Source organism: Tupaia chinensis, unplaced genomic scaffold (genome assembly GCF_000334495.1).
Source record: "Tupaia chinensis unplaced genomic scaffold, TupChi_1.0 Scaffold000314_1, whole genome shotgun sequence".
NCBI lineage: Eukaryota > Metazoa > Chordata > Mammalia > Scandentia > Tupaiidae > Tupaia > Tupaia belangeri.
The window spans coordinates 3,213,991-3,239,166 of NW_006159807.1; the positions used below are offsets into that span (position 1 = coordinate 3,213,991).

Genomic DNA, 25,176 nt, shown 5'->3' on the forward strand with positions numbered 1-25,176 from the left:
TAAAGACGTTGTTCCACTGTCTTTTTTGTTTTGTTTTATTTTGGAGAGGTTTTTCACTATAGGGTGCGTGCGCTTGCCAGACAGACAGAGACATAGAGACAGAAAGCAAGAAATCACTTCCCAGGGGGGATGGTCACGCCGCAATCCCTTCTCCTCCATTCTCCTCTCGAGATCTTGGGTACGCACGCACACGTGCCCGGCATGAGTTTTAAACCACCGGGTCCAGGACGCGAACCGCGGTTAACTACGTGGGAGTCCTGCGACATAGCCATTACGCTAACTGCTTGTTCCCTTGTTTTGTTTTTTAAAGACAAGGTCATACCACATTGTGATCTTCCTACCTCAGCCACCCAGCTGACACTATAGGCTCACACCACCCTGCCTGGCATGTATACATTTATTTATTCATTCATTCATTTGAAGTCCATGAATCAGAGAGAGAAAGTAAGAGAGAGATACAGTACTGCTGACTGGATCATGGGCACATGTATGCCTAATATACGTAGGGAAGTCTCTGGACTTGAACTGGCAACCTTCCCATGTAAGTTTGCCTTGCAGAACATTGCATTTTACTACTTTTCCATCATTGGGCCCTGCGTCACTCTTTCAGAGTCTCGTTATGAGCCCTGACCAACCTCAAGCTCACCATTCTCCTGCCCTAGGCTTCTGAGTCAGACAGGAATCAAACCCAGTTCTGTGTGGTTCCAGCCTAGGGAGCACAGCCTCTTAGCACATTTAAGCATGTGACTTGATTTTAATGCTCACATGAACATAGTATGTGTCTTTTATTCTTGGTGTCAATGATTCTGTGTAAGTTGGTTGACCAATCCCCAGTTGGTCAAGTTTAATTTTTCTTTCAGTGTTTGTTTATGCCACCTTATTAGAATGTGAAACTTTGGGAACCAGCAGTTAGTGTAATGGCCATGTCGCTGGACTATCACATAGTCAACCGCAGTTCGCGTCCCGGACCCGGTGGCTTAAAACTCACGCTGGGTGTGTGTGCGTGCGTGCCCAAGATCCCGAGAGGAGAATGGAAGAGAAGGGATTTCGGCATGCCCATCCCTCCCTGGGGGGTGATTTCTCGCTTTCTGTCTCTATGTCTCTCTCTGTCTGTCTGGCGAGTGCGTGCACCCTATAGCGAAAAACCTCTCAAAAAAAAAAAAAAAAGAATGTGAAACTTTGAATGTGCCTTTGATTTCATTTCTTTCTTTCTTCTTCCTTTTTTTTTTTTTTTTCCTTGTCTTAGGTTACATGCACAGTGAAAAGGAAAGTGAGAAATCACCCCCCAGGGGAGATAGCCATGCCTCTGCCCCTTCTCCTCCCAGGATCTTGGGCATGCATGTACATGTACCTGGCGTGATCTTTAAGCCACTGGGTCCAGGACTCGACCTGTGATTGGCCACGTGGGAATCCAGCAACACAATCACTATGAGGTCTGCTGGCCCTATGGCTTTGATTCTAAGTGGGTCACCTTCTTGGCTGGTAGGCTCCCTTTCACAAGACTGAGAAATCTTAGGGTATTTTACTCTATTTGCTATAGTATAGAGCAGGAGTCCCTAGCCCCTGGGCTGTGGAGCAGTATTGGTCCACGGCCTCTTAGGACCCAGGCCTGCACAGCAGAAGGTGAGCAGTGGGCAGGCAAGTGAGTGAAGCCTTTTCGCATTTATCGCCTCTTGCTTCACTTACATTACAACCTGATCTCTGCCTCTTATCAGATAAATGGTGGTACCAGATTCTCATGGGAGCCCCCAAATGGGACTGTCTAGTTGCTTAGGGCTCCCACTGATTCTGTGTTATGATGAATTGTATAATTATTTCATTATATATTATAATGTAATAATAGTAGGGCTAAGATAATAAATGTAACATGCTTGAATCATCCTGAAACCCCCTTCCTCATCTGTGGGAAAATTGTCTTCTACGAAACCAGTCCCCGGTTCCTAAGAGATTAGAGACCAGTGGCGTAGAGTGGAATGTTCTCAAAACGTAATAAATTTACAAGTGCTAACTCTTTCCAACTTTTGAAATAAATAAAAATAAGTAGATAGGTACATCTTTTATCCTTGAATCATAGAATTCTCATCTCTGACATGTGGAAGAAATAGTATAGAATAGGGATATGGCTATTAAAATATTTCTCCAAGAACCACTTTTTTGCCAAATCCAGTGATCCATTTTCTGCATTTATGTTTATCTCTAAATAGTTCTGACATAGTTAAATACTCCCTTCTTGAAGCATTTCCTTACCCGTACTTCCATGGGAGCACACTAGTTTTTCTAACATTGTTACCCTTTCTCAGTCTCTTTTTGCCAAAAATCCGCACTCTCCCACTACATCTGAGCATTTGTGTGCTCTCTTTAGATCATGTCATCCAGACCTATAATTTTAAACATATCTGGTAACTCTCAGTTTTATATCTCTAGTCATGACCTTCATACTTGCTATATTCCATTTCTAAAAGATATTCCCAGCACAAACACTTCTTAATCTCAATAATCTTATTTCCAGTTACCACTCATCTGATCACCTCTCACTGGCACCGTTGCAACCGCTTCCTTAGTCTTTCTGCAATCTCTTGCTTCCTTTCTTAGAGTCTATTCATTTTAGAGTAGCTGAAGTTGCCTTCTTAACTCATAAATCATATCTCATTACTCTTCCTCCCCTTTATTTAAAACTCTCCGCAGTCAGGCCTAGACTGGTGGTACTGTCAGTAGCAAACTCAACTGCAGTGCTAGAAGGTTTGGATCCCTGGGTTAGCCTGAAAATATACTGGACACAGGGGCCCAAGATCCTGATGACTTTGAGAAGGGGCATCACAGCATGACAAGATCCTATTGAGGGCGCTTCTTTCTCTCTAATAAAATGCATCACTTAGAAACAAAACCAAGGGGCCAGCAAGTGGTGTGGTGGTTAAGGCACTGGACTCCCACATGGCCAACTGCGGTTTAAGAACCAGACCTGGCAGCCTGCTCTCTCACTTTCTCTCTCTGTCTGTCTCTGGTGAATAATAATAATAATAATAAATAATTCTTTTGAAAAATGATTATTAAAACAAAAACTTCTCTAGTCAATGACTTCCTACTACACCTAGAATAAAATCTAAGCCTCCATGGTTTACAGACATGAACTATCTTACCTCTGTACCTCCAACTCCATTCTCTGCTCTGGTTCACCTATACTGACCTTATTTGTATTCCTGAAACACTTTAAACTTGTCGCTGTTTTAGGACTGTTATACTTAATACCCTCTTCCTCAGCTCTTCACATTATTGCCCCAGTCTTGTCTCAGCTCAAATGTCATCTCCTCAGAGACGTGCCTTTGCCTCTCCTAGCTGAGGTATTGCACGGCAACTCAGTTTGTCCCTCACCCCAGCACACGTGTATTCGCTCATATTTTTCTATGCAAAAATCCGTCATGACTTTTCTGACTACCCAATATTATTCTTTTATATAGAAAATACTATGCAAATTAAAGTTTGAATATATCAGATAGTATCTCACCACTAACAAAATGACCACGGTTATTATCTTAAGACATGTCAATTGACAGAAATAATTTTACCAAAAAATAAAATTGTTTATAAATTTTGATATACATTTAATACTTAATATGTAGTAACTCAAATTTTTGACTAAACTTGTTTTATTTAAGGTTTTCGCCATAGGGTGCGTGCACTCTCTAGAAAGATAGGCGGTGAAAGGGAAAGTGAGAAATCACCCTGCAGGGGGGATGGCCACACCAAAATCCCTTCTCTTCCATTCTCCTGGGATTTTGGGAACATGTACACACATCCTCGGTGTGATTTTCAAGTCGCCGAGTCTGGAATTTTTGAACTGTGGTAGTCTACGTGGGAGTCTAGCACTTAACCATCAAACCACCTGCTAGTCCCAGCTGAATTTTATTTTAATAGGAAACTTTTTCACTAATTTAAGAGGAAATCTTGCTACCACTTGCCAAAATTACTGTTTCATTAAGTTTTTAGTCTTTAAAAGCTTGAGGCTGAGACCTGCTCTCTTATGCAAAGCTAGGCTTATAAATTGTAAATGTTAAAGACCAATAGCATTAAAATGAGACTTTCTCTTTGACGTAAAAGGATTGAAAGAGAATTAAAATGGAATGCCTTCTTTACCAAATTTTTCAATATGATGAGTGTAGTTTTGTCTTTTAAATTTGCCAGCTCATTATAACTTAGCACTGTTTTAGTATAATGTGGGTTTGAAATAATTAACTTTGGCCATGGACCAGGTTAACAGTGTACAAATGAACTACTACTAATGGACTAGTAAGAATCAACAAAGGAAAAACCTATAAACTTTAAAGTTTATTTTAGCTTTTCAAAGTGAATTGAGAAACATGAAATCATATTATTTAAAATTAATGTTTTGAGTAAATTGCTGTAGAATTCATCTGAGTTATTAATTCCTGTATTGAAAAAAATAGAATATGCCCTAGTTACTGAAAGAGTACTATGTGTTGGGCTCTCTGCTAAGAAGCACTTTACAGCTATTATCTGATTTAGTCATACACACTCTCTAAGAGGTTGACACATCTCATTTTAAAGATGTAAAGATTAAATCCATAGGTATTAGGAAATTTGTCTAAGATTGTATGATCAGTAACCTTTGTTTGGTTTCCAAGACCATATATTCAACCACCTAATTTTGTACTCAAAAAAGAGGCCAAATATGAAGGAATGTCATCACATCACGTAGGTTTATGGTGAAGTCTGCTGACCTAAGGCCATGTCTTTGGAAAATGAGATAGTTTCTTAACTCCTTAAAATGAGAAGTTGCCTACATGGCCACCAAATTATATAATAGCATTTCTTTTATAGCTGTTCTAGGCCTCATTTCATCACAAGGGTATTCAATTTTAAAGGAGAGCTTCAATGTTTGATTAGTTTTTATCTTAATATTGATATTTGTCATTATTTATTTTCAAAAGTTATTTTCAATTCTCATAGTATGTTACCACCTCACAATACACATACATATAATAAAAATACTTTTCTTGGGTCATGGAGATGACAGTGCAGTCCAGAGTGTGTAGGGACTGTGGTTTGAGTTTTTTTCTTATAGTGGGGGGACTGGATTAGTGATGATACCTAATCTTAATCCTAAGTATGCTCTAGCCATACTTAGGAAGATTTGAAGATTTTTAAGACAGACAAGTGATCTTCTCCCTTCCTCTTTTACTTTAAGTTTTCCCTTTAAATTAGTTCAGATCATCAGAAAGTCTTATCTTCTTTGCTTCCAGAAAAATTGGAATTACTAAATTCCTCCCTATCCACTTGGTTAAAATCGAGGGCTGTAATTAGAAATTGTCATTTAAAACCTGCTAATGCGTTTACTGTTGAGGACATCACATGTAGTCTGTCATTGACCCCTATATAAAGAGAAAAGTACTATGTCCTACTTAGTAGAACATAGGGTATTTTTCATTCTGAATGTTATTGAACTCTTTGTTACTCTGTTACTGACTGTGTTACTTATGTCATTTTGACTACCAACAAGCTAACTTTTATTTTTATTTTGTTGTTTCATTGGGCTTCCTGGGAGACTTCTTTCATATTTTGAAAAATTTTTTAAATGTACCCAAACCTCCTAATTTCTTGCTAATTTTGTTCATATGAATTCGACATTATATAATACATTAGTTATATGACAGAAATACTTGAATATCACTTTTTAACTAAATATTGGTTTATATCATTATTACTGAATAATTCACATTAAAATACAGTTTAATTATTTTTAATTCTGAGAAATTAGATTTAAAAATTCTTTCTAACTTGCACAAGAATCTCTTGTTCGATATCTAAGAATGAGCTATGTTCACTTTTCTCTAATCAAACTCAGTCTGACTGTCTCTCATGATTTCCATGATACCTCTGCCTAAAATAATTGATACTTTATGTTTGAAAACATCTCATTTTGGGAGTGTGATCTAATTGGTAATTTTAATTAAATTAATTTGTTTATAAATGTGTTTATTGTTTGGGGTGTATCATTGTATTCTGTTTATAATATTTCTTAGTATTTGTTCATTTTTGTGATACCATTCTTTATCTGGTAATTTGAGTAAACCCCAGTTGAATTATGTTGCCACATTATGTCTTCAAAAGGGCACAAAGTCAGTACACATGCTTCAGTAATATCTGGTTGTTTTACCCTTATGTTTCCAGTTGGCAATTTGAAATTATGGCTTCAACTGCACTTTAAATATGTGATAATAGCCTGTGTTTCTAATAAGGGCCAGCACCATTTTGTTCAGATGGTGTGAATGGCTGTCACTCATATATGACAAATGCACCTTCATCTGCTTCTTTGATAGCCCCCTAAAAACCATACCCTCAAATCAGGCCGATGAAATTAGCTGCTGTGTAAATTGTGTGTCTGAGTGGTTCATTATCTAATCACCGTCAGAACCACAGTGATAAAGTAGATTGAAGCAGGGAAGAGGTCTGCCAGATGATTTCAAGCCCTCCCCCCCAAATCTGGTTTCCCTTGGAAACCCTAATAGTGCAGTTTAGAACTTCAGGCTTTCATGTCTGGAATTGCATATCTTTTGATACACCAAACTTGGGAATTCCAGTAGTTCTGGAACATAATTTTCCTTCTATAAAGACCATCATTTTATTTATTTCGATCAGTTTTTGAAAGATTGAGGCTCTTGAGCTATTCCTCTCCCCACCCCCAGTAACCTAAATATTACCAAGTGGGGAAAGACATGCTGTGTCCTACTTACATAGAATTCAGAATAAATTTTTCACTATGGCTATTTGTTAACCTTGTAGGAATTTTTCACTCCACTCACTCTTATCATAATGACTCTCTCTGTTATTTGTTTATTGAATTACTTCCCTTTAATTCATTTTAGGTGCTTTTGAAGACGATGATATCACGCATGTTGAAGGAAGTGTAGATCCTATTCGAGATATAGAAATAATACATGAAGAGCTTCAGCTTAAAGATGAGGAAATGATTGGGCCCATAATAGATAAACTAGAAAAGGTGGCTGTGAGAGGAGGAGATAAAAAACTAAAGCCTGAATATGTAAGTAAATGTTGCAGCTTCTTTAGAGTTTGTTTTTCTTGATTAAATTTTTTAAAAATAAAGTATATCAAATATCTAATACTGTTATAAATTTTTAGAATCCAGGTGTTATTTCTGTTAAAAATTGTTGAAAACCTTTTTTTATTGAATTGTCAACCAAGAATCATGGAGTAGTTAGTAGGAATGTTGAGTGACTACTATGAAGATCTGTAAGTGTTGGTATTAATGAAGTGTGGTTTTATGATAAAAAACTTAATGACTTTAGAGATACGGCCAAAATACATGAGTTTCATGGATTTGAAAAAGTGATTTATAGAGTTGGTCTTCTGCAAGAGCTGACAGTGAACACATCTTTAAAGTAGATAGATAATTTTAATCTTTTTAAATTGAAAAAATATTAATGCCAAAAGGCACATAATGCAAGAGAGAGAGAGAGCGAGAGAGCGAGCACCCCTCAGTGGGGAATCTTGCTCTCTGAGCTACTAGGTTACAGGACTGGCCGCATTAATTTTAATGTTTTAAGGAGTGAAAATATGTATCATTGTCCTTAATATCCAAATATGTTTTCTATCACATTATTAGTGAATAATTTTTAGTAATACTGTAATACATGTTTTAAAATCAGTCTTGAAGCTTTTATGTAGTTGAAATATGACTCAGTTGTCATTTACATTAAAAGGCAGTACCTTATCTGTACATTTTCTCATTTATTAATATCTTACATAAACTATTCATGCTTTTTATGTATCTTTGTCATAGGAAAGATTTTTTTTTTAATTTTCAAGCACTGATTTTTTTTTGGAGAGGTTTTTGCTACAGGGTGCATGTGCTCACCAGAAAGACAGAGAGAGACAGAGAGACAGAAAGCAAGAAATGACCCCCCAGGGGAGATGGCCACACCACATTCCCTTCTCCTCCATTTTCCTCTTGGGATCTTGGGCATGTACGCACATGCGCCTGGCGTGAGTTTAAGCCACTAGTCCAGGACTTGAACCACGATCAATTATATGGGAGTCCAGGGACATAACCTTTATGCCAGCTGCGGGTCCCTTCAAGTACTGAGTTTTGATATGTGTGTTTATTTTTAATTTTCTCATTTTCAGAAACTGTCGTTATCCCATTTTGCTTGCTTGCTTCCTTCCTTCCTTCCTTCCTTCCTTCCTTCCTTCCATCCTGTAGAGATTTTTGCTATAGGGCATGTGTGCTTACTGGAGATACAGAGAAAGAGAGACAGAAAGCAAGAAATCACCCCCCAAAGGGGATGGCCATACCTCAACCTCTTCTCCATTCTCCTCCTGGGATTTTGGGCACGCATGCATATTCACTTGGCTTGAGTTTAAGCCACTAGGTCTGGGACTTGAACTGTGGTTGACTACATGGGAGTCCAGCGACGTAACCAATACACCATCTGCTGGTCCCTCCTTATTTGATAAATTTGAAAAAGTCTACATTATTAAAGAAGATGTCAATTACATAGCAACTTCCAACTTTAGGTACTTTATCTATGAATAACAGTTGAAAGTGCCTAGACTTACAACAGGGAGGCCTGTTTTGCACTTCTTATGCTTTGATGGTTTAGAGAAAGCCCAAGTCGCTTTACTTCTATTTTCTTCTCAGATAAATGAGAGTGAGCAAGCACAGAAGAGAGAGAGCGAGAGAGATGGACAGGTATTTTTAACAGGGTCTTATCATGTCGTGATCCTTCCTGCCCCAGCATCCCAGTCAACTAGGACAACAGGCATGTATAGCTGTACTTAGCCAGTTTATATTGGGCCAGGATCTAAACCCAGGCCTCCCATATGGCCTCAGCCATTAATTGTAATGGCACCCTTCCACTTGTGCCATGGCTTGGCCATTGTACTTCTCTTAACATCATTGAATTTGTCTATTCCATTAAAGAGGAGAATGGAGAGAGATTTGGGGAAATTGCACAAGGTTTAGGATAGGAGGGAAAAATTTAAAGTGTTAGTATAAAGAATGCTCCTTTTGGAAAGGGAAAAAAAAATTGTGTGGAAAGTGTTGAGACTGATGGGCCAGCCAGTGATGTGGTGGTTAGGGTGCTGGATTCCCTATGGCCAACTGTGCAATTTGAGTCCTGGAACCAGCAGTTTGAAAAACACAGCAGGCACATGTGTGCGTGCCCAAAATCCCAAAGGGAGAAATGGAGAAGAGATTGCCCTATGACCACACCCCATGGAGAGTGCTTTCTCCTCTGTCTCTCTCTGGTGAGTATCATGCCTTATGGCCATAGAGAGAGAGAAAGAAAGGAAGAAAAGTGCATGAACCAGAAATTTAATTAGAAATTATTGTAGTTCATTATTTGAATCCACACATACCCCAAAGCAAGGACAGGGATTCTGATTTTTCCTCAGTGAAAGTGAGAAGTTGCTCAATTTGATGCAGGAGTACTAATGTGGGAGTCAAACTATGGTAGGTAGGACTACTTTATAGGCTCAGGAGAAGTCATTATTGCAGTAACTATTAAAAATGACGAAGGGTTTTGACCGTGATACTCTTAAAAAGCAATGGCAAGGTTTGAGGTAAAGTGTGTCCTTTTTTTAAAAAAAATTTACATTTAATCCGTATACATCTTTACAGTGTACAACATGGTTTTGCCCAACATGAGTACAATACATATTAGTCAAATCAAAGACGTTACCATATATATTACCGTCAACAGATAACTTTTCATTTTTGTCTCTGTTAAGTGTTTTGTTTTCCCTCTGATCCCCTCCCTCTTACCCTCTATTATCCACCCTCTTCTGTACTGTCTCTAGTATCTACAATTGACCTCCCTGCTATTATACCTTCCAGTCTTTCAGTATCTGCTACAGAGTGCAGACATTCAGTATACATTAAATGGGGACATACAGTGCCTGTTTTTCATAGTCTGGCTTGCTTTGCTTAGCATTACATCTTCCATATTTGTCCACTTTATATCAAATGTCAAGATCTCATTGTTTTTATGGCTGTGTAGTGCTCCATAAGGTACACATGTCACATTTTTTTCAATCCACTCTTCCATGCTTGGACATTTGAGTTGATTCCATATGCTAGCAGTTATGAATAATGTCGGATGTGCAAGTGTTTTTTCCAACTGAGTGTTTTCCTATCCTTTGGTATGGAAAGTTCTATTTGTAGGTTTCTTAGTGGTTGTACTAATTTACATTCTCACCAACATTGTAAGAGGGTTCCCTTTTCACAGCCTCACTAGCACTTATCGTAGTTTTTGTTTGTTTGTTTGTTTGTCTGTTTTTTAGTTTTAGCCATTCTGCCTGGCATTAAGTGGTAATTCATTGTGGTTTTCGTTTGTATTTCTCTTATGATAAGAGATGTTGAGCATTTTTCAGCATTCAGGCATCTTTCTTGGAGAGTTGTCTGTTAATCTTATTTGCCCATCTTTTGATTGGATTGATTAATTTTTTTGACGATAAGCTGCTTGAATTCTCGGTGTATTCTGGTTATCAGTCCCTTATCTGTGGCATAGTTTGCAGATATATTCTCCCATTATAAGGATTATATCCTCACTCTAGTTATTGTTTGTTTAGCTGTTCAGAAGCTTTTTGGCTTGTTGTTGTCTCACTTGTCTATTTTCTTAAACTAGTGTGAGAAGAATGAGAATGTGAGCATAGTTGACCAGGATTAATCTAATGGTCATCTTCATACTGTATATTTTGTCTTCTCAGTTTATAATAAGTTTATGTCTTTTTTCATTTTTTATTTTTTTACTTTTGCTATAGGGTGCATGTACCAGAAAGAGACAAAGAGAGGGAAAGTGAGGAAACACCCTCTAGAGGGGATGGCTACCACATCAATCCCTTCTCCTCCATTGTCCTCTCAGGACTTTGGATATGCATGCACAGGTACCCGGCATGTTTTTCAAGCTACTGGATCCAGGACTTGAACTACTTAGTAAGCCATGTGGGATCCAGGTGCCTTGACCACCACACCACTGGCTGGCCCTTATCGTTATTATTTTAAGCAAAGATTATTTACTTTTAAGGTTTTAGGGAAAAAATGACTTTGGTAATACTTTATGTGAAGATACACATAAGAATTGCTAGAGATGAGAAACTTCTGAGTCATTTAATTTAATCTCGGAAGTATTTTTTTTAATTTTTAATTTTTTTAAACAGAGAGAGTATGCAAGTGAGGAGTCAGGGCACAGAAAAGAGAGAGATCGTTTGAAAGGGTCTCACCATGTCATGGTCCTTCCTGTCCTAGCCTCCCAGTTAGCTAGGACCATAGGCACTTACCACCATGTCTGGCCTTTAGGTTGGACCAGAAACCAAACCCAGGCCTCCCATGGGGCTCAAGCCTTACTCTACCACTTGTGCCACTGCAACTGGGCCTATTGTATTTTTTAACTAAGGCCTTTTATTGAATAGTCATTAGGAACAGAGATTTAACTTAAGCTATTTCAAGAAATGGAATTTTATTTTTAAAATACAAGTCGATAAGGGAAATGGAAATCCAGAAATACTCAAGAGCAGGAATTGTGGTATAACTGTGTTTTTTGGAGTTAAATTATAAATCAGCCTGGGACAACAGTCAGGAATTCAGCTGGTCTACACATCTTCTCTCCTATGCGCTGCCATTTTTTGTAACTCATGTTCTCTCTCTATATATATTTCATTATAATTCTACTTTTCTTTCTGTTGCTGCTGGAATTCAACTTGTGTTTCATTATTTTTTGGGGAGAGGGTTGCAAGAGATTTTTGCTATAGGGCACATGCACTTGCCAGAGAGACAGAGAAACAAAAAGTAAAAAATCACCGCCCCCCCCAACCAGGGGGGATGGCCGTGCTGCAATCCCTTCCCCTCTATTCTCCTCTCAGGATTTTGAGTTCCAATGCACACATATCCAGTGTAAATTTCAAGCTGCTGGGTCTGGGACTCGCACTGTGGTCAACCACATGGGAGTCCACCTTAACTGCTGCGTCACCTGCTAGCCCCTCAACTCTTACTTTATATATTATTTTTTACTTCTTTATAATTTCTGTTTACTTATAATTAGCTTATTTATTATGTCGTATGGTTTATCTTGTATTCTTTCGCTGTTTTCTTAAGCTTAGGTGTCTGATTTTATTCTCATTATTGCCCAATTCAGATTTCTGAGAGCAAGCATCTGATTGCTCAGATAATTCTCATTTTGGCAAAATCTTTTTGTGTGAGATTACTTCATAGGTCAGGTGCCCACGAGATCTGGCTAAGAGATTATGTCCTGGGAGGAGTGTCCCCTCAGTAGAAGCTGTGGGCTGACGCACATTCCTTTGGGAAAAGACTTGAGCAAAGCACCGTATGGAGGAACATGTCGAGTATATAAAATGGGGTGAGATGTGCACATTCTCTGTCCTTAAATGCTTACTTATTTATTTGAGAACAGTAGTTAAGAAGTGCAAAACCATTTCAGGTTTCCAGGGTAATACCCAAGAATGCATTGTGTTTGGAGCAAGGTCTCAAGTATTAGATTCATTTGAGACTCAATTTATATATACTCTAAGGGGAATAGAATGAACTCACGTACATACTGATGTTATGGTATATTTACTGTAGGAATTTTCTTAGATATTCCTACCTCTCTACTTTATCCTTCCCATTAGCCAACCAAATACAGATAGAATTAAAAAGTGGGCAGGTTAGTATCCTTGGGAACTCATTATTACTAGCTTTCAGTGGGCCCTTAGCAGGATCCAGCTTTTTTACTTGTCTAACTCTCTACTGCAATGCTATCAGTTAAAGCTGCTTTAAGTGCTTTAAGTTTCAGTGCTTTTTGGTGTATTCACAAAATGGTATTTTAATCACTAGTAGCCCCTTCTTTTTTTGTATATGCAACTTGTTCCTCTTAAACTCAGTTTCTTTTCAACAATTTTAAGATGACTTTTTAAAATCTTAGAACAAAGAAACCTTTCCTGCATTCCTTACTGCTTTCCCTTTCAGCTACCACGTATTTTTTTTCTACTCCGTGAAATCTTGACAGAGTTATTTATATTCACTGTTTACAGTTTTTCCATCTGCTAATAACTCGTCTAATCTGATTTATCTGCCCAGTGAATTTTGCATTATTAAATATAGTGGAGGGGCCAGAAGATGGTGTAACGGTTACATCACTGGACTTCCCATGGCCAATCATAGTTCAATTCTCAGACGCAGTAGTTTGAAACTCAGGCTGGGCACATGTGTGTGTGTGCCTAAGATCTCAGGAGGAGAATGGAAAAGAGGTTGCGGCATGGCCATCCCCTTGGGAGGAAGGTGATTTCTCACTTTCCATGTCACTGTCTCTGTCTCTCTCTAGCAAGTGTATGCACCCTAAGACATAGCCTCTTTTTTAAAAAACAATCCAGTGGATATTCTCAGTTGTCATTATTTGTTAGTGGCCATGGGCACTGTTAAGTCATTCCTTGAAATACTCTTCCCTTGGGTTCTTTGACCACACTCTCCTGGTTTCCTTTTTTCTTCTCTGGGAACTGCCTAGATTCCATTGCAGGTACATCGTCTTGTACTTTTGCTAATAAATATTGGCATTACTGGTCAATCAGGTAGCACAATGGGTTAGGCCCTGTACATGGGGAGTTGAATTCCCACATGGTCAACTGTGGTTCAAGTCCTGGCCCTGGTGGCTTGAGAAACATGCCAGGCACATGTGCATGCCCCAGAACCTGATGCAATGGAGAAATAGAAAAAAAAAAAAGGATTATAGAGTGACCATGCCCTACCTTCTCTTCTTCCTCTAAATTCTCTCCTTCACAATCTCATCCCTATCCATGGTTATAGTTACTCTCTAAATACAGTAATTTCTAGCTCTGACCTCTAAACCTCTAGGCTCCAAACTAGTATATGTAATTACTGACTTGACATCTCTTAAATTTGTCAGAGTCATCTCAAAGTTAGCACATCTGAAACCAAACTCAAGAGTGTTCTTACCCACAAACCTAATTCTCCAGTGTTTCTTAGCTTGATGAAACATACCACTACCTATTAGATTATGTGAACCAGAAACTTAGTGTTCTTGATCCTTTCCTTTTCATCATTTTTCATCTGTAGTCCATCCCTGAGAGTTCTGTCAGCATGTATATATATATTATGTGTGTGTGCATACATGTATGTGCACATGTATAACTATATGCTTATATTTTCTTGTGTGAACGTATATGAACATACATAGAGATTAATAGACATACATAGAGATTAAGAAAGAATAGAACAAATATGACATAATGATATATTAATAAACCAATATATATAAACATTCTCTATTATTCTTGAAGTTTTTCTGTAAGTTTGAAATGATTGCAAAGTAAAAGTAAAAACAATAGGGCCAGCTGGTGGCATGGTGGTGAAGGTGGCTGGATCCCACATGACCTACTCTTTGGTTTGAGTTTTGGGCCCAGGGGCATGAAAACACACCAGAGCATGTGTATACTTGCCCAAAATACCAAAAGGGAAAATGGGGGAGACGACACTGCAGCATGACTGTGCCCCAAGGAGAGTGCTATCTCGCTTTCCTTCTCTCTCTGTCTTTCTCTGGTAAGTATACACGTCCTCTAGCAACAACAGCAGTCAAAACAGTGACATCTTATGATTTTAAGATCATAAAAATCTTAAAAGTTTCAGTTACTATAAATGACAGTGGGCCGGGACCAGCAGTTAGCATAATGGCTATGTCGCTGGACTCCCATGTAGTTGACTGCAGTTCACGTCCTGGACCCAGTAGCTTAAAACTCACACCGGGCATGTGTGCGTGCGTGCCCAAGATCCCGAGAGGAGAATGGAGGAGAAGGGATTGTGGCATGGACATTCCCCCAGGGGGGTGATTTCTCACTTTCTGTCTCTCTGTCTCTCTCTGTCTGGCAAGCGCACATGCCCTATAGCAAAAACGGCAGTGGGCCAGCAGGTGGCATGGTGGTTAAGGCACTGGGTCCCACATGGCTGACTGAGCAGTTTGAGTCCTGGTCTCAGTGACTTGAGAATCACTCTGAGTGCTTGTGTGTGCATACCTAAAAATCCCAAGAAGAGAATAAGAGAAAAGGGATTGTGGCGTGGCCATTCACCCTGAGGAATCACTCCTCACTATCCCTTTCTCTGTGTCTCTCTCTTGTAAGTTCATGTATCCTCTGGCAAAAATCTAAAAATAAAATGAAATAATATAACAGAAATACCACAACAGGTATGGGGGTTAATGGAATAAAGGATTAGAGTTAAAAGACAAACAGTTTGGTAGTTCTTCAAAAAGTTAATTATAGTCTCAGCCATAGAGTTGCATACTGCTAGGACATTGTGCTCCACAGACTGGGAGGTCCAGGTTCGATTCCCTGTCTAACCTAAAGGCTGGTTACGGTGGCATGCACTTGCTGTCTCAGCAGTTCAGAGGGAGAGTGATGCAGCAAGATTGCAAGAATGAGACCCTGTCTTTTAAAAAGTAGTTAGTGATAGAGTTACCATGTGAACTAGCAATTCCATTCTTGAATTGAAAACATTTACTCAAATATATGTACATACATGTTCATAACAGCAATATTTACAGTAACCAAATGGCAGAAAGGGCTGGCCTTGACTGCATAGCAGTAATGCAGTGCTCTGTAATGCTAGAACCAGGTGGAAAAGTTCTGGATCTGTGTCCCAGGGTCTCCCTCTGCACTTAGAGCATGGCATGAAGATCTGGTTGGAGGCACCTGTCTCTGTCTGCCTGTCTGTCTGTCTGTCTCTCTCTCTCTCTCTTTCAGAAGAAATAAAAGATAAAAGTAAAAGTAAAAAAGGTGAAAGGGGCTACATGGTGGCACAGCTGCAAGGTATGATACTCTGTGAGGCTCAACCACGTGGGAAGGCTCCAGATTATTGTCTAGAGACCTTCCTGAGTACACTGGGCACATGCATGCTCCTGATTGGGAGCTGGTTGAGACTGGGGGTGAACCATGGCATCAGGATGCTGTTGTGGTACTGTCTCTCTGCCTCTTTCTTTCTCTTGCCCTTGGAAAAAATTTAAAACTTTCAAGAAAGGCAAAAATAGTCTAAATGTCAATCGGAGGATGAATAAATTGTGTGCATAGCAATGATGAATATTAGCCATAAAAAGCAAAGAGGTGTCATTGCTACAATGTGCATGAATCTTGAAAACATTCTAAGAGAATCCACACCCAAAAGGTGGGTCAGTTTCACAAAGTGTTGTGGTACCACTGTACCATTATCCAGCCCCCTAGCTCAATAAATTTTTTTAAAGAATCATTTTATTTAACTTTTTTTATTTATTTTAATTTGACCAAAGAGGAACAGAGTGAAAGTGAAAGAGAGAGAGAAAGCAAGAAAGCAAGCCGCCAGGTCCGAGACTCGAACCATAGTTGGCCATGTGAAACTCCAGCACCCCTAACCAGCATGCCACCTGCTGGCCCCCCTCAATAAAATTTTTAAAAATTGAAAAAGAGAGACCAACAGATGGTGTAATGGTTACATCACTGGCTCCCACTTGGCCAACTTCAGTTCAAGTCCCGGACCCAGTGGCTTAAATCTCATGCCAGGCACATGTGCATATGTGCCCAAAATCTCAAGAGGAGAACAGAGGAGAAGGGATTGTGGCATGGCCATCTCCCCTCCCCTGCCAAGGGGTAATTTCTCATTTTCTGTCTCTCTGGTGAGTGCACATGCCCTATAGCAAGAATCTCTCTAAGAAAGAAAAGTCGAAAATGACAAAGAATGTCAGGTTGGATTTTAAAAGGCCACCTTTGTGCTGCTTATAGCACATACATATTAACTACTAGGATACATAAAAGTTGAAAATAAGCAATGGAGAAATATATAAATACTGTGCAAGCCCTGACAACCACAAAAGCTGGTGTAGTATAGTGATAGTAAGGTAGACTTAATATAATTTGCCACAGGCCATATGTGCTTGTGTGAGAGGGACAGAGAAAGAGGAAGAGGGAAATAGCACTCCCCAGGGGAGTGTGTTCACGCTGCAGTCTCATTTCTCTTCTCCATTTCTTCATCCTGTTGGGGTCTTGAACATGCACATACACGCTTCCAGTGTCGTTTTTAAGCCCTGGGGTTGGGATTCAAACTGCACGGTTGATCATTTGCTGTGAGGCTCCATTAAACATAAGATGAGGCTGGTCCCAAAATTGACTATAAGAGAGTTAAAAGGGGCATTTCATAATGCTAAATGTTCAGTCTACTGGGAAGAAAGATACCTTTTTGAAGTCTATATGTGTGTAATAGTATAACCTGAAATACATAAGGCCAAAAAAAAAAAAAACTAAAAAGCAAAGCAAAATAAAAACAAATCTACAGTCATGATAGAAAATCTTAATACTTATAGTAGTTAATAAACAGAATTGTAGTAAGAACATAAAAGATAAAAACAACTCAAGGAACTTGACATAGGTGACATATATATTTCTGTATCCAACAGCTATAGAATGTTCATTCTTTTCTTTTCTTTTTTTTTTTTTTTGAGAGGTTTTTCACTATAGGGCACGTGTGCTCGCCAGACAGACAGAGAGAGACATAGAGACAGAAAGCGAGAAATCACCCCCCCCCCAGGGGGGATGGTCATGCCGCAATCCCTTCTCCTCCATTCTCTCAGGATCTTGGGCACGCACACACACGCGCCTGGCGTGAGTTTTAAGCCACCGGGTCTCGGACGCGAACCGCGGTCGACTACGTGGGAGTCCAGCGACATAGCCATTACGCCAACTGCTGGTTCCTGAATGTGCATTCTTTTCTAATACAAATGGAACATTTACCAGAATTGATACATCATTGGCAAAAAAGCAAATGAACACATTTCAAATGACTGGAATAATAAATAACATATTATATGATCATTACCGAATTAATATTAGCAATCAACACAGTGAAAAGATTATTGAAAAATTTTAAACATTTAGAAATGAAGCAGTTTTTCAGTGATATGCTTTAAAGAAAAAGATCACTGTGGGCCAGCAGTAGTGTGGTGGTTAAGGTGACTGAATCCCATATGGCCAACTGCACAGTTTGAATCCTGGACCCAGAGGCCTGAAAAACACACCAGATGCATATGTGTGTGTGCCCCCAAAGTTCTGAGAGGAAAATGGAGGAGAAGGGATTGTGGTGTGGCCGTCCTCACTGGGGAGAGATTCCTTACTTTACCCCTCACGTCTGTCTCTTTCTCTCTCTCTGGAAAGTGCATGCGTCCTATGGGGAAAAAAAAATTAAAGACCCAGGAGCCGGCAGGTGGCGTGGTTGGTTAAGGGCCTTAGACTCCCACATGGTCAACCACAGTTTGAGTCCCAGACCTGGTGGCTTGCTTTCTCACTCCACCCCCCCCGCGACACACACACATGCATACACACACTCTGTCCCTCTCTGGTCAAATTAAAATAAATAAATAAAGTTAAATAAAATAGCTCTTTTAAAAATATTAAAAATTCGAAAGCTAATTATTTGGAAACACTAATAAAACTAATAAATTCTTAGCAAGATTGGTAAAGGGAAAAAAGAGAAGTACAAAATTAACATCAGGAGCATTTTGTGTGCTGTGATGATGCTTAGGGAAGGAATGCAAATTGAGTTACAAAAAAAAAAGTTTCAGGAAAAAAATATATCTATTCAATGACTGCAGTAGGATATGTAGCCCCGGCTAGGTGCTACTTTATAGGATGCATAAAATTAGACTTGTGTTCATGGAAATGTGTGTTTCACCTGTGTTTGCTATGAGGATATTTGGATTGATTAGGGTCTTTGGTGATTCAATAAAATGTGGGGGGAAAAACAGTATAGAAAGCAAACATAGATACCAGAGACAGTGAGGGAAGAGAGTGGGAGATGGCAGAGGGTAAGAGATAAGGAATCAAGGATGGGGGAATAAAAAGCAAAACATACAGAAAACAAGAAATGGAAGATTATTTGCTGACAATAACATGTTTGTTGATGTGCTTGATTGAGACAATATACAGTGTACTCTGGATGGAAAATCTCATTTTGTATGCTGTAATGATGTACAGTGAATGAATGCAAATAAATAAATTGAAAAAAAAATTAACATCAGGAATGAAAAAACATCACTAAAGATCTTACAGACATTAAGAAGATATTATAAACAAGAAGAGGAAATTCTTCATTAATCATTATGGAAATACAAACTTCAGACTATGATGAGCTATCATATACGTAGCATAAGTTAATAAGACTGACCATACCAAGTATTGGAAAGTATGTGAAGCAAATGGAATTCTTACACAATGCTGTTGGGAATATAAATTTTACATCTGGTTTTGAACATTGATAAATAGTGTATACTAAGTTTGGGTAAATGCGTGGCCTATGAGCAAGCAATCCCAGTCTTAGGGTTATACCCAATAGAAATACACATGCCAGTTTACGAAAATGCATGATGTTAAAATATCTAACTGAGTATCTGTTTATTATTTTACATGTTAGAATGACAAAGCATCACATTGGAAAGAATTAGTAAAATAAAAAAAGATATACAGTTCATTGTTCTTCTTGCTTGTGTATTTAAATACCAACACACTACATTTCAATAACTTAGTGACAGATCAAAAGGTAAAAATGACTAATTCGTGCAGTTTCCTTGCAGAAATATAAACTGTATGCATTTTAAAGACTTAATAAGAAAGTAGAAAGTGAAATTAATATAGTTATATGGTTTGTATATTGAAATGATAAGATACTGCCTTTCAGACTGTTAGAAATAAAACCAGTTCAATTAAAAAAAAAAAAAAAAAGAATGTTCAAAACAGGGCCATCCAGGTGGTATGGTGTTTAAAACAGTTGGATCCTGCATGGCTGACTGTGTGGTTTGAGTCCTTGACCTGGCAGCTTGAAAATATGCCAGGCATGTATGCATGCATGGCCAAAATCCCAAGAGGAGAGTGGAGGAGAAGCAACTGTAGGGTGGTCATCCATCTCCCCTGGAAGGTGCTTTCTTACTTTCCTCCTCTCTTCCTTTCTCTCTCTCATGAATACGTGTACCCTCCAGCAAATTAAAAGAAGAAGAACAAGAAGAATGTTTAAAACAGTGTTTTTTCCTAATAATCTTAAAGCATAAACAACCTAGATGTCCATCAATAGTAGAATTTTCCTGCAATGAAATATTATTCAGCAGAGAAAAATACTACTGGTACATGTAACAACATAGATGAATTTCACAACCAATGTCTAGTAAAAGAAATCTGACACAAAATAATAGATATTGTATGATTCTATGTCTATAAATTTCAATAATGGGTTAATTTGTGAGCAAAGAAGCTAGGACATTGATGGTCTCTGGAGAAGGGTAGAACATTGTGACTGCATTGCTAGTAATATTCTGTGTGCTGTTGAAGGTGTTAATTATAGGCATGTGTTATTTCTTGGATAGTTCATGGAACCAAGTGTGTATATTATACTGAGTTTATGTTATAATTCAGTGCATGCCCTTCTCACATTTGACCTGCAGATTACCCATTATCTTCTGCCATATCATTGTGTCTCCAGTTTGGACTTTTATTTTCCTACTTTGATTTTGGTTTCCATAAAAATTCTTATTTCGCTATCTCTCTTGATGCCTAATCCCACTTTTATCTCTGTTCTCTATTTATGGCTTCATCTTCCTGTTTCATAAAGGTTCTTTTTGTATTACCAAGTATGCCAAGTAATTTAATTACCAAGTAATTGAGAGTTTTTTTCCTTGTTTTTTTTCCAAAGATGTTTTCCTCCTTAATGAGTCTCTATTCTGTAGCCCTTTTGCTAAAATCTCTTTTGTGGGCTTTCCTCTTACTCCTTCCTTAAATATGGTGAAATCCATTCAGACTTCTTTTTAGGAATCATAAGCACCGTTGCCTTCCTCTCTTTAGTAACATTCAGATCCTTTGCCAGACATACATCTCAAGATTAAATTGGACGAGACCAGCAGTTAGCATAACGGCTATGTTGCTGGACTCCCATGTAGTCGACCACGGTTCGCATCTCGGACCCAGTGGCTTAAAACTCTGGGCACATGTGTGTGTGTGCCCAAGATCCCAAGAGGAAAATGGAGGAAAAGGGATTGTGGCGTGGCCATCCCCCCCTGGGGGGGGTGATTTCTCGTTTTCTGTCTCTCTGTCTTTCTCTCTCTCTCTGTCTGGCGAACACTTGTGCCCTATAGCAAAAACCCTCTCAAAAAAAAAAAAAAAAGATTAAATTGGATGAAAACACAATGTACCAAAACCTATAGGATATGACAAAAACAGTTCTAAGAGGGAAATTTATAGCAATAAGTCTTTTCACCAAAAAATAAGAAAAATGTCAAATAAACAACCTAATGAGCCATTAAAAAAGTAGAAAAATAAGAACAAATTAATCTCAAAATCCATGAAAGAAAAGAAATAATCAGAGAAGAATAAACAAATCTGAAACCAAAAAAAAAAAAAGAAAAAAAAATCTCACATAATTAAACAAAAGGTTTTCAAAAAAGATAAGCAAAATTGGTAGACATGTTGCTCCTCTTGGGATTTTGGGCTAGCTAGACTAACTAGGAAAAAAAGAGAATGTCCCAAATAAATCAAATCAGAAGAAAGGAGATGTTAACAACTGATATCAAAGAAATAGAAAAAATAAGATAAAAGATCATTGTTATGAACAAACTATATGCCAACAGAATTAAAAAATGTAGATGAAATGTTTAAATTTCCAGATGCATACAACCTACCAAGACTGAACCAGGAAGAAATTGAAAGTCTGAATAGAACAATAACAACTGAGGTTAAATCAGTAATAAAAAGCCCCTTCACAAAAATAAACAAACAAACAGAAACTGAGGACTATATGGTTTACTGCTGAATTCCATGAAACATTTAAAGATAGCTAATACCAATTCTCCAGTTATTCCAAAATATTGAAGTGGCAAGAACCCGCCCAAACTCATTCTCCAAGGCCAGCATTACCCTGATACCAAAACCAGGCACACACCAGCAAAAGAAAAAATACAGACCAACATCCCTAATGAACATGGATGCAAATTTCCTCAACAAAATACTAATAAATTGACTCCAACAGCACATCAGAAAGATGATAAACATGTCAAATAGTATGCAAGAATGGGGTACCATACATAAATCCATAATTGTGATATACCACATCAATAGATTGGTAATATACCACTCAGCAGATTGAAAGACAAAAGTGATAATTTTATCATCTCCATAGATGTGGAAAGGTGTTTGATAAAATCTTTATGATAAAAATGCTCAACAAATTAGGAGAGAGGGACAGTAAAGGTCATATTTGACAGATCCACAACTAGTATCACACTAAAAAGGGAAATACAGAAAGCTTTTCTTCTAAGAACTGGCATAAGACAAAGATACCTACTTCTACCATTCTTACTCAGCAGTGTACTAAAAATCCTAGCCATAGCAGTTGGGGCAAGAGAAAGAAAAAGGATGTCCCACTTGTTTGCAGATGATATGATCTTAAATATAGAAAATCCTAAAGATTCCACAAAAAAATCTCTTGAACTGATAAATGAATTCAGCAAAATTGTAGGATATAAAAATCAATATATGGAAAAAATCGGTAGTGTTTTTATACACAATGACAAAGTAGCTGAAAAACAAATTGAAAAAATCATTTCTTTTACAATAACTACAAAGAAATAAAATACTTTGGAATAAATTTAACCAAGAGATGAAAGATCTTTATAATGAAAACTTTATATCACAAATGAAAGAAATTGAGGAAGACACAAACAAATGGAAAGACATCCCTATTTATGGATTGGGAAAACCTATTGTGAAAATGCCTATACAGCTCAGTGTTCTATAGACTCAATGTTATACTTATCAAGATGCCAATGACTTTCTTCATAGAAAAAGAAAAAAAAAAAAAAAACCTTAAAATTTGTTTGGAATCACAAAGTATTTCAAGTAGCCAAAGTACTTCTGAGCAAAAAGAAGGTAGGACTGGCCTCATAGCACAGTGGGTAAGCACTTATTTGAGAGAGCTGGATGCCACACAGGTGACCACAGTTTGAATCCCACTGCCAGCAACTTAAAAAACGTGTTGTACACATATGCTGACAAGGATTTGGAGCCTAATAAGACACAAAACTGGAGAAAAAAGGGGTTGCAGTATGATCTGGCCCCCTTGCTCTCTCTGACATTTAAGAAACAAAAAAGGACAAAAGAAAAAATGGAATTGGAGGCTTCTTATTCCATCATATTTTCCTATATACTCTAAAGCCACAGTAACAAAAACAACATAGCATTGACAGATAAATACATAGACTAATAGAACAGAACAGAGACCCCAGTCTCTTCAATAAAGGGTGCTGGGAAAATTGGACATCCATATGCAGAAGAATAAAACTAGACCTGTCTCTCACCTATGCAACAGTCAAGTCCAAATAGGTTAAAGACTTAAACATAAAACTGAAACTATACATCTACTATAGAGAAAACACCAGGACATTGGTATGAGCAAAAAGTTCTTGCATAAAACCTCAGAAACACAGGCAACAAAAGCAGAAGTAGAAAAATGTGACTATATCAAACTATAAAGGTTCTGCACAGTGAAAAAGAAAAAAAAAAAAAAACCTTAAAATTTGTTTGGAATCACAAAGTATTTCAAGTAGCCAAAGTACTTCTGAGCAAAAAGAAGGTAGGACTGGCCTCATAGCACAGTGGGTAAGCACTTATTTGAGAGAGCTGGATGCCACACAGGTGACCACAGTTTGAATCCCACTGCCAGCAACTTAAAAAACGTGTTGTACACATATGCTGACAAGGATTTGGAGCCTAATAAGACACAAAACTGGAGAAAAAAGGGGTTGCAGTATGATCTGGCCCCCTTGCTCTCTCTGACATTTAAGAAACAAAAAAGGACAAAAGAAAAAATGGAATTGGAGGCTTCTTATTCCATCATATTTTCCTATATACTCTAAAGCCACAGTAACAAAAACAACATAGCATTGACAGATAAATACATAGACTAATAGAACAGAACAGAGACCCCAGTCTCTTCAATAAAGGGTGCTGGGAAAATTGGACATCCATATGCAGAAGAATAAAACTAGACCTGTCTCTCACCTATGCAACAGTCAAGTCCAAATAGGTTAAAGACTTAAACATAAAACTGAAACTATACATCTACTATAGAGAAAACACCAGGACATTGGTATGAGCAAAAAGTTCTTGCATAAAACCTCAGAAACACAGGCAACAAAAGCAGAAGTAGAAAAATGTGACTATATCAAACTATAAAGGTTCTGCACAGTAAAGGAAGCAATCAGCAGAGTGAAGAGAAAGTTCAAGAATGGGGGCGGGACTATATTTATATACCATCTATCCAAAAGGGATTAATAGCCAGAGCATAAAGGGGACTCAGCTTACTAGGGGGGAAAAAAAGAAATGAATTGAACAAACAGTTCCCAAAAGAAGACATACAGATGGTACAGTAGTGCAAGCCTGTCATCCCAACTACTTGGGAGGTTGAGTCATAGGGATTGTGACATAGCAAGACCTTATCTAAGGAAGAAAAAAGTGAATCACCTTAATAAGCTATCAGCCTATTTATGAAGTCATCGAAGTTTAGGATTATAGACAGTAAGTAGGCAGAGAGTATGTGAAGTCCCCATTCACCCTCACCTTGTAAGTGCACTTTTATTTTTTTTTCTCTGTTATAAAAATGGTGTTTAGGAATCAGCAGGTGGTGTGGTGGTTAAGGCACTGGATCTCACATGACTGACTGTGGTTTGGGTCGTGGACCTGGTGGCTTGAAAAAACACACCAGCCGCATATGCATGAATGCCCAAAATCCTGAAAGGAGATTGGAGAAGGGGTTGTAGCATGACCATACCCTCTGGGGGATGCCTTCGTACTTTGCCTCTCTCTCTGGTGTGCACACATGCCCTGTGGCAAACAAAGAAAAAAAATTATATTTAGTAGTTAAGAACACTAAAAACAATACAATAGTTTTAATTTAAAGAAGGCAGAGGGACCAGCAGTTGGCGTAATGGCTCTGTCGCTGGACTCCCATGTAGTCGACAGTGGTTCAAGTCCTGGACCCGGTGGCTTAAACTCACTCTGGGAGCGTGTGCGAGCGTGCCCAAGATCCTGAGAGGAGAATGGAGGAGAAGGGATTGCGGTGTGGCCATCCCCTCGGGGGGG

At 38.3% G+C, this 25,176-nt stretch overlaps 1 protein-coding gene and 1 pseudogene across 2 annotated transcripts in view; one reads left to right on the forward strand and one right to left on the reverse strand.

Annotated features, from left to right (window-relative positions):
* LOC106735133 (40S ribosomal protein S7-like) overlaps window positions 1–2,284 on the reverse strand; it is a 7,498-nt pseudogene extending 5,214 nt beyond the window's left edge.
* Window positions 1–25,176, forward strand: part of OLA1 (Obg like ATPase 1) — a 199,199-nt gene that overhangs the window by 112,138 nt on the left and 61,885 nt on the right. For both annotated transcript variants that reach the window (XM_006151124.3, XM_027772909.1), the window contains exon 5: window positions 6,882–7,057. In XM_006151124.3, coding sequence (XP_006151186.1) covers window positions 6,882–7,057 — 176 coding nt within the window. The remainder of the gene's footprint in view (window positions 1–6,881; window positions 7,058–25,176) is intronic.